Below are 10,497 nucleotides of genomic sequence, written 5' to 3'. Positions count from 1 at the left end.
TCATCGTGCTTATATGACCAAGCGTTCTCTTGAGGAACTACAAATACGCATTGGCGGCCCTTTCAGCACCCCCTGCAATGTGGACACTCCTCTGCCATGGGAACTGACAGTTATTTGCTCTAATTTGCAACAGAAAGCTTTTTGCTGTGTGAGGACTTTCAGGGAATGTTCTATTTGGTCTTCTCCTGGGGCTCTTTAAGTGATAAAAAGTGTGGTTATTTAGCCAGCGAGGAAGAAGGGGAAGTGCAAATACGACTGCATGACCCTCTTGTCAAGAGGTTGCTATTCTCCAGAAGCTCATGAATGGCCTCCAGGATGACATCGCATCACTTCCAGAGCTTCTTCAAGCTACTTGGGCATGGGCACGTTGGGTGCCGCATGCAGGCCACTTGTTGAAAGAGCAGGATAAGGCCTTTTGGACTCCAGCCAAATAGGATCTCACCCTGTCGTGCTCCATCCGGATTCAGACAAAAGCGGGCTTCACTTGTAAGAGATGCTCTCCAACTTATAATACCTATAAAAGGATCTCATTTGTGAAGCTTTTGGACTTGGAGATGGAGCTGCAGACTCGACTCCTGGACTCCACCTTGATCCACTTTGATGTAAACCGGATGGATTTTCCGCCCAAGCAGCAGGTGGATGACAGTCAATCCAGCGACACATCCTGGAGCCCAGAGCACACGGACGATCATCTGATGATCGGCCCGGTTGGCCGAGAAGGAGGCGCCGGGTCCGGCAGGTCCAAGCGGAGGAGGATCGTTACGGTGGTCCAGCGCCAGGCGGCCAACGTACGGGAGAGGAAGCGCATGTTTAGTCTGAACGAGGCATTCGATGCGCTCAGGAAGAAAGTTCCCACCTTTGCCTATGAGAAGAGACTCTCCCGCATCGAGACGCTGCGGCTAGCCATCGTCTACATCTCCTTCATGAAGGATCTTTTGGAGAACACTTGATGCCGACTTCAATTGGCGCATGATTGCGATATTTTAGATCTTAGAAGTCAACCGCCTTGGATTGCTTGAAAAGTTCTTAGTCGCAAGAATTGATCAAATAGACCAAATGATTCAAATATTTTTAGTTTCAATGAGCTTTTTGTTTCAAGTGCAGTTTAAATGGTCACACTCCGCTCACAATACTAGGTACACCTGCATATTGATGCAATCGGAAAATAAAAAGATATTGCTCATAATATTGATCATTTTGATTTACACTTTGCAACAATATCTCATAGTGCATTTCAATGAGAAATGGTTTTAACATTTTGCAACTGAACCAAGTGCAATTTTTTATGTCTAGAAACTTAATTAGCAACTTCACAATTGAATGCACCTCAACCTAATGTAGCAGTATCTTTTTTGTTTCCTAAAACTAATAATTTAATGATGTGCACGGCATTATATTGAAAGCTCCCTGTCAGGTTAGCATAAGGTAAGCAAAAGCTATTTTATTCCGTAGCATTCAATTCTGCACGTGTACCTAATGAAGCGATTATATTAGACTTTTTTTAATGGCTACTAACAAGCACATCTACCTCGCAGTTTAGAGCAGGGTTCACTTACGTAGTGTCTGCCGGCGCCAGGTCGCCATGCAGAGCTGTTCTAAAAATAGTTCAGTGGTGAGAGGACAAGGTGATTTTCTGGGAACGTTGTTCAAGAATGTCAGGTTGGCAAGTCCGCAGGTGAGGTTGTTTTCAGCACCTTGGAGAGCGCATCATGTTGCTTTCTCACCTGTGTGAGAAAAACAAGATTATAAACTGAAGATTTCACTGACAGTATCTCTGAGCCTTCTTATCCGCTTCAAGTGCAAATTGGTATTTGCATCACAAATCGTGGTTAGTTATCTTTGACGCTGAGGTGCAAATTGGCCGATGCAGAGCCCCCCACCCCCACCCTGTGGGCGACCCACTCCGTGGATGAGGCCTCAGTATTATTTTGCATCAAAGTCCACCACTTCCAGACTTTTACAGCTCTTGTTTCTTTATTGGATTCGAGCCCCCCCCCTTAAAAAAGATTATAGGCGAGTTTGGGCCTCTTCATCACCTCCACTGTTTGCTTTACGCCGCAGTCGTACACCTCCTTAGCGACCCCGCTGCGAGCACGGATCCGCCCCGAGAGCTCCTCGGGATGGGGCGTCTTTTAAACCTGAGCCGCGGTGTCGACGTCCCCGCGGGGGTCAGACCCATTTAAGCGCATACCTCAACGCGGGGCCGCTGACGGGAAAATAAACACGTCGGTCTGGTTACGATCGAGCTAAGGCCCCCCGCCGTTTGCAACCTCCTGTGTTTCACTGGGTTTATTTTTTGCCATCACCACTGTTCACATCTAAGTGTCTAGACTGGCAGACTTGTTACTGTGCTTATCGTACAGATTTTGAAATGCACTTTAGTATAAAATAGCATCAAATCAAATAGTAAATTGTTTTTACTTGCAGTATTTACGTTCCATCCCTGTTTGTCTGGCCCAGTGAGAGTGCCAGTCATAAGCATATGGAAGATGCATTGTGCTAGATTGGAGGATACATTAATTGTACTTTGAAGGACACCCCTCCCTATACTGCCCCCTTATTTTTGACAGTTCCAGTACACATTGCACCTTTAGGAGTTGGCTTGTACTCTTGCCTTGCATAGTTTGGGAGCATACATGTACTGTATAACCATGTCAAGGGAATCATAAGTTAGAATGGAGTCATCAGATATATTTTTCCATAGATCTTCAGGGCCTGGAACCTGGAATAGATGTTCTCACGGTGGCAATATACAAATGTTAGTGAATCTAAAAAAGATGACCATGTTTTCAAAAATAATATAAATGCGTGTCAACAACAAATTAACATTCTTCACATAAGTAGGTCAGGGTAGCGCTAAAATGAGCGTCACAATATTGCTATGCTGACATATTTAGTGCAGAGATGCCCAATATAAGAAAACGCCCACCAAAATATCTTGCGCACAGTTACAAAAACAATCCCAGCCCCTTTCCATTTTTTTTCTTCCTTTTTGCCTTCAAGGTCCTCTACTCTTCCTCTGATATTAACACAAGTTATTCCTGCAGTGGTATTATGTTACACCCCTTCCCACCCAATCACAGCGCTCCCCAAAATCCTCCATCTCGCTCCCCACTATAAAAAGTGGGAGACACCTCTCCCTCTTTGCGGTGCACCATATTTGCTTTCAAATCAGCACGGACCATCATTTTTTTTGGTCACATGTGGAGTTTGTGGACTGAACTCAAGAGGGACAACTGGTTGTAGGGCATCTTGAAAGCTTTTGGACAATGCGAGAAGACAACTCCTCCCCGATGGACAGTGCAGGGAACAGTGAGGAGGAGACCGAGCGGCAGCTGCCGCGGAGGGGCGCCAGGAAGCGGCGGGCTGCGACGCGCAGGAGCGCAGACGAACTGGACGAAGGCTTGGACGTGGAGATTCCCAAGAAGAGACGTAGAAAGAGTTGTGACCGTGGAGGCGGTAGTAGCGGAGGCGGCGGTGGCAGCGTGGCAAGCAGCGAGACCAGCAGCAGCCCCGCTCGCTCCATCGACGACCTGCAGAACCAGCGCGTCATGGCCAACATCCGAGAGCGCCAACGCACGCAGTCTCTCAACGAGGCTTTCACGTCGCTCCGGAAAATCATCCCCACACTGCCGTCGGACAAGCTTAGCAAAATACAGACGCTCAAACTGGCCGCGCGCTACATCGACTTCCTGTGTCAGGTTCTGCAAAGCGACGAGTTGGACGCGCGGGGATCCAGCTGTAGCTACGTGGCGCACGAACGTCTCAGCTATGCCTTCTCCGTGTGGAGAATGGGGGACGCCTGCTCCGTGTCGACCACAACCCACTAGCGGGGCTACACTGGAACAGCATGGTAAATTGCATTTACTTTTTACGCACTACCCGACGGAATGTGTATGTTAGGATTGGTGTTGGAAATACCATTTTATGCATTCGGGATTAGATCCCGTTGGAACCCATGAAGTCTAAAACGAGGGTGGTCAAAGTAAGGCCAGGGGGCCACCTATGGCCCGCTCTGTTCTTTAATATGGCCCAGCAAATATTTTGAGTCTTGTACTTTTTTCCATGTGTTAAGTAAGCTATTTCCTACTACAGTTGCCAATGAAAATGTAATTATTCATTTGGATTTATCACAATAATTAGATCATACATTTTGAGAAAAAAAAATCTCGTGATTCTGTTGGTTCATTATAAATTAATTTTAGCAACATGAAGTATATAGGTTCCTTATTTTTAATTACACTTAAGTAAGCACTATTTGATCAGTTGTACAATTAAAATGTGATCATTTTTACCTTAGACACTTTTTAGTTTAAGGCTTTATCATGTTCGTCTGATGTACACGTTTGAATTAAGTGAATTCAAATTCATGGAACTTTTGTCCAATTTGAGTTTTCTTCTTCTAAATGACAGCCGTATTTCTTTGACAGATCATGTGGCTCAGTCCAACTCTCCTGAAGACGGAACCATGGAAAAGTGCAGCTGAGGCCCAGCTGTGAGCTTCATTCCTCCTCCGAGAGCGGGATGTGCGATATTTCCCGTTGCAGGGACTGTTATGTTTGCAAGGGAGCACTTATAGGACAAGACGGATATGAAGAAAGACCACTGCGACTATATGAATGTTGTAACAACAAAATGAACTGAGGAAATGTTTTGAAACGAGAGAGAAACAACACAATTCCTTTTACATTCCTCGTGACAATGTTTCACAGCAAATGGAGTATTTGTATTTATTTTTCTACTGGTGAGAAATCCGTTTGCCCCAATTAAATCAGAGGTATTTATTTTGGGGGTATCACAGAATGCTGTATGGATCTGTAGTCTGCACATTCTGAACGTTGTAAATATTTGCTAATAAACAAATGAAAGTAACTTCCTGCCAAGTATTCATTCAGTTGTTCCCCCAGCAATAATAAACTCTTGATGTCCTAAATAATCACTCCCGAGACTTACCTGAAAGTATAGCAACAAAGTCATTTCCGTTGGCTTTCGTTTTTTTCCACTTAATTAAGAGACTTTATTTACTTTTGTTGTAGCAGAACCCGCAGCTAACTAAGTCACGGTGGAGGGGGTGAAAGAAAACATCTCATACCTCTGGATTACTCGGCAGTTCTTTCTTGCACTCTGGGTTTTGGGAACGCCGTCATTGGCTGGCGGGCTTTTCGAACAGAGCGGTTGCGGTGTATTGGGAAGCGTGCATGATATTCCCAGATGTCCTTTGAGGCGCAGGTCAGCATGGGGAGATTCCTGCAGGTGCTTTTGCAGTTAGCCTCAAGAGCTTTAAAGGGGCGGATATGGGTCAGGCTACAAAATGCGCTGCCATTACATAGCTGCCATTACAATTCAAGAAGCTCGGCAGCTATGCATGAGCCACACCAAACCTAGATTCATCCTGAACTAATTGTTAAAGTGCTATATTTCTTCCGAGTGTGCTATTTTACACTATTGATTTCCTACTACACGTCATACTGGCATGGGTCAGCAAAATTTTCCTCATTTATTCATGCAAAAGCACATTTTGAAAAATAATCAAATGGATATATACAAGGGAAATTTGGGGCACCTTCTGTGATTAGGTATTCAAAATTTGGGGTTTTAGGTGAAGTCATTCTGTATAGTCAAGGTTAAAAAATGCTGACAGTGAGAATGACCAGGCACACAGTTCTGACTAAAGCAATGCAAAGAATTGAGGCAAATAATACACAAAAAGTCATTTAAAAAACAATTGCAACTTTTTGTAGAATAGTTGAGGGGTGTTAACGGCAGCATTGGTGTGTTGTTGTTTTTTCTTCATTGTAGCTTGCGTGCAGAAGGTAAAGCCATCAGCGCTGACCTAAGGCCCTTTGCCAGCCTCTGGAGGGAATCAATTCCCACCCGTAGCTCACCGTGGCAGTGTTATCTTAAACTTGAGGCTGTTCCTCTGACATGCAGGAATGTCACCTCTGAGGCTTGCAAACGGGTCCAACTCCAGCCACGCACGCACAAGAGAGCGAACCAAGGTTCTTGCACCGTAGCCCACTTTGACATCTGAAGAGAAAGGGATGACTGGTTGTTATCAGTGTGAAGGCATCTGGCTATCTGGATTTAACAGTGTGCTGATTTACAGGCTCTTTGATGACTTGAACCACACACTGTCTCCCAACCAGCCATTAATCACCATTTCAATTGGCCTGCTTTGGATTTGCCGTCTTTAAACTGATGCGAAAGTCAAAGGTGCGCTCGGCGTTTGTTTTGAACATGACACGCTGTGAATCTTCGGAAAATGAACTTCATGCCATGCTTTTTTGTTGGCTAGTTTTTACCTCCCCTTAACTTCCTTTAGCTTTACGTCTCCTGCACTTCCACCTTTTCTTTTTAAGTTTTCCCTTAACCCAGTACCAAGCCCTGGTTTACATTAATGCTTAACACCACAAGAAGACAGCCGAGGGGGGTAGGACTCATAAACACAACCATGCCCGGCTTCTTTTGTATGCAGGACTGGACTCCATTTGCGCTAATTATCTGTTTCATCTCAGCTCCAAGCAGTGCGTGCCCACGTTTACCATCTCAAATCAGCACATTTACCTCGGGGGCTCTGGGTTACCCTGTTTTGCTAATGCAGGGTTATGGCAATCATTTGTACAGGAAAGAAAGTTATTTTAAGACATGGTGGATTTGTTTTAATTTGAATAGCAGTTTCCTGGAAAAAATGCATAATGCAGCTGATGTTTAAGGGATAAGCGCAGATGATTTGCATCAGGATGAACGTTGCTACTGCACTTGGTCTCAGATGGAACAAGACTCACAGGCTTTGCTGAATTTAAGTTTTACATATTTGATAAATAGTTCTATTTATAAACCCCCCCTGGTGTTGTTGCACACTTTCACGCCAGATATAATTTCAGATGTTGAACCGCCGTCATCCATGATGTCACTCGAGTCCTTCAGGCAACATCACAATTAAAGATGAGTATAATTCATTCTCATGTTTTGAAGTTTGAGTTGATAACCTACGTTTCACACTTGACAGCTGACATGTTTCATGCATGAAGAACCTCTCCTTCACTTGATGCTACAATACCATCCAACCTGCAAAGACCATTCAATGTTCCAGAAAACAGAATGCACAAGGTAATGGGCCATTAGTCCTAATTAAAAGACAGGATTGCTTCAGGGGCTTTATAAAACAGGCAGGGGGGACAGGGGACAGCAGAAGTTAACGCACATTCCCCATTAGTCCGCAACTCACACACACACACACTCGCATTTCCTGAGGCCGGTGCCAACTGCACCCATCAATTCTGACCTACGGCCTCTTAACTAACCCCGTCGCCCACACCGACAGCCATCTACTTCTACAAAGTCACTATTCAGTCGACTGGCGTAGGTGACTGAAATTTTTTCCCCATCAGGCGTAACAATGAGACAACACGCGAGTGAGAAAAAGAAGACGATAGGGAACAAACGGTACACGGAACCCCTGGGTTGCCCTCCTCGCGGCTGTTTATCTTGCAGATTGAGTTAAACACAAGCCTCTTCCAACTCTCTGCATACCAGACAAAATCACAGTGGCTCAGCTTTAGGAATATAAACATACAAGCTCTATCAAAGACCTCTTTAAAACACATAGGCTCTTTCTCCTAACTTAATTTACTGGGCCTTACGCAACGCTCCTTTATTGGATTTAAGCTGTTTGAATGTCTTATTCTGCCTGAAAATGGGGGGCTTTAGGGGTCCTATTGATGTATGGGTTAGGACTCTATTTCCATGTTTATCTTACACTCGAGGGCTCATTGAAATCTATCAGCCGCTCTACACATTGATTTTTTTGGAAGGGGACATAAAGAGAGCACTTTGTTTGCTTAGTCTCATCCACTGACTGTTTTTTTTTTTCCCCTTGTGCTAATGTGAAAAAAAAATGTTGTTTCCACTGACTGTTTGCATCAGCCGGTGTTATGTAAAATTTTGTGGCTTTTCTTCCTGTTGAACTCAATAACAGTTTATTGGCGTTGCGAGGGACCCGTTGTGAGGGAGGGGGCGACTTGGCAGCTCGAGTAGCACAGTGTTGGTCCAAGGGGAGCTACAGTAAGCTAGGAGAGAATCGGAGCCTTCCCTCTGGTCTTCACTGTCGGGTGGTCTTACTCTTTCTTGAACCACCCTCTTCCTTAATCCTTTAATATGTTGCCATCTTTTCTGCCATTCTGTCTCCCGGCCTCAAATCCCCTCCTCGCCATCCTCCCTCCACCCTTTTTTTCCTCCTAATATCTGCAATATCACCCCCCCCCCTAATTTCCTGTGTGCCTCGGTATTTACTTAAAAGTGTGGTGCTGCGGTGAGTGATTGGGCCTTGAAAAACAAAGAAAACCACAGCACACAGTCATAGATGCCACAAGTCTAGAAAACAAAGTCTTGCTGATTCAGTGATTAACACCGGCCAACATTTTTGCTGAGTGTTTCTACTGATTAATAACCAATCATCCGCTTCTAGAACTATTTTGTGAGTTTTACAAGCCTAGCATGTGCCATTTACTGAGTCTTTTTTTTTTTCTGGGGGATGTAACTTTCAAAAAGCAGTCTGGTAAGTTAGCGCCAAAGTCCACACACAAAGTGCAGACGTGGGACAGCAGGAAAAGTGTAAAGCAACACCACCTGAAAGAAGCAAAAGGTCCCCTGAGACCAAAGCTCATATAAATGCAAGGAGGGACACATAAACACTGAGATGGCGGCGATGGCGTGTGCATGGATGTGTGTCATACAGCTTTACTTTGTTTTCATAGCAATCTGCTTATCAACATGCAACACGCAGTATATGAGAGCAGCACCTGCATCCAACTTGATCCCAATAGTGTCTGCATTGGTAGAAATTTCATCTAGTGCTTTTACGCATCGGTTCTGCTTTACTTCATCTTCTTTACTACTTAGTAAAAAAAATCCCAGGGCCCCCTCGTCAGGAGTTGGCACAGGATGTGGACCCTCCCCCGAGCGTGCATTGGTACAATGAAACCTGAGCCCCAGGAAGTGGTCCTGCGCATCATCACGTCAAGGCAGACAAATAACTTCTGCTTCTTTCTTTTATTTTCTCTTTCTTCCCCATCACTCAGCTCTTGTCATCTTCATCGTCTTTTATTGTTTTCCTTTCAGCTCTCACGAGGAGTCGCCGAACCGTAAGAAGGAAAAAAAAATATCTACCTGTGTTATCTCAATACGAGCTAACATTTAAACTCAAAACGAGCTGTGGCTGGCTGGGGTTTAGTAGGCCCCCAAATTCCAGGAAATATTTTCTTGCGCCGTTCCCTGAAGATTTGTGGTAGTCCTGCCCACACTATCCCTATAATGTTTGAGGTGGAATTTCCAAAAAGCATAAAAAAAAACGGGTTTATTTGCACAGTTTGGAGAAGTGAAACATTGATCTTCCTTATCTCTGCATGGTTGTATTATTTTACCTTGCAAATGCAACTGTGAAAATGCTGAGGGAGCTAGCTAGCAAAATTGTGCTGCTTTTAAGGGACGTAGACTGAACCAAAAACAAAACCACCTACTTAAGTGTCATATAATACACATGACTATTTGTTACTATTTTGCTATTCTATATTGGTATGAAAATGCCATCAAATTATGGGTGAGGGATGACATCTTGGCATCATTGCCTTTCCTGTGTTAATAGCTTTTGGTTCTTTACAGGTATGAAGTTGGAATGGCCTTCCTGTATGGTGTCTGCATGTTCTTCTCATTCTCAATAACATTCACGGTAGGTTCATTGAAGACTGGAAGTTGTCCATAGATGTGAATGTGAATTGTTGGTTGTCTCTATGGTCCACATCTACAGGCATAGGCTCCAGTGGGCACGTCTCCATGATGTTAGTATTAAATAAAATGTTATTGGTTCAAAGGATTATTTTTTGTGTCATGCGCTAGCTGGCAAATGGTAGTGTTAAGCGGCGTTTGGAAGACTAGCATCCAAAAAACACTCTTACCCCTTGGCTAACTGCTCCTTGGGGCAATTGGGGGTGCACACACACATATGCTGAAGTAAACATCTTGCTGCTAAAATACTAAAAGTGCCCTGGGGAAGTTGGCCCACTGGCCTACCAAAGTGACCCTTGTTACCACGGTGATTAGATATTGCTATGCCTCATCTGCAAACATTTAGGCAGTGTCACCCCTAATCTGCATTGTGGCACCCTGCCACTGGGCAACACACATGCACAAACGAGGATGTGACTGATGACATTTGACAAATGTTACACATTCAGATTTCCAGTTTTGGAATAATAACAATAACCTCATTATGACCCATAGGCCAAAAGTAACGCATAGTATGCATGTTTTTCCCCCCCCAAAACTTTAAGTGTATTTGCGTGACTTTAAATTATCATAGGTTGTCACATTCCACCTCCTCACCCCTTGACCTCTGACACACCGGTCTTCGTCCTTTAGGCCAAACCATCATGACTGCCACTCATTGCCTTACTGCAGCTTGGCTGTACGTTCACTCTGAAAGCGAGTCAATGACTCCTT

General features: G+C 44.4%; 2 protein-coding genes across 2 annotated transcripts; both read left to right on the top strand.

The window, feature by feature from the left end:
- Positions 1-518: 518 nt before the first annotated feature.
- Positions 519-1,200, top strand: LOC133144983 (fer3-like protein). Its single transcript, XM_061268034.1, has one exon. It carries the CDS (start codon positions 555-557, stop codon positions 948-950), a length of 396 nt encoding a protein of 131 aa, XP_061124018.1. The 5' UTR covers positions 519-554; the 3' UTR covers positions 951-1,200.
- Positions 1,201-3,119: 1,919 nt separating this feature from the next.
- On the top strand, positions 3,120-4,872 carry twist1a (twist family bHLH transcription factor 1a). Its single transcript, XM_061267389.1, has 2 exons — positions 3,120-3,853; positions 4,431-4,872. The coding sequence occupies exon 1, from the start codon at positions 3,270-3,272 to the stop codon at positions 3,828-3,830; it is 561 nt and encodes a 186-aa protein (XP_061123373.1). The 5' UTR covers positions 3,120-3,269; the 3' UTR covers positions 3,831-3,853; positions 4,431-4,872.
- The last annotated feature ends 5,625 nt before the right edge of the window (positions 4,873-10,497 follow it).

This window comes from Syngnathus typhle, linkage group LG20, assembly GCF_033458585.1.
Source record: "Syngnathus typhle isolate RoL2023-S1 ecotype Sweden linkage group LG20, RoL_Styp_1.0, whole genome shotgun sequence".
In the NCBI taxonomy this organism is placed as follows: Eukaryota; Metazoa; Chordata; class Actinopteri; order Syngnathiformes; family Syngnathidae; genus Syngnathus; species Syngnathus typhle.
Note: the sequence above shows the minus strand (reverse complement) of the source record. Positions and strands in the feature narration are given on the sequence as shown.

What these genes read in the sequence shown, in the direction of transcription:
- LOC133144983 (XM_061268034.1), top strand. Translation starts at nt 555, where the DNA reads ATGGAGCTGCAGACTCGACTCCTGGACTCCACCTTGATCCACTTTGAT.
- twist1a (XM_061267389.1), top strand. Translation starts at nt 3,270, where the DNA reads ATGCGAGAAGACAACTCCTCCCCGATGGACAGTGCAGGGAACAGTGAG.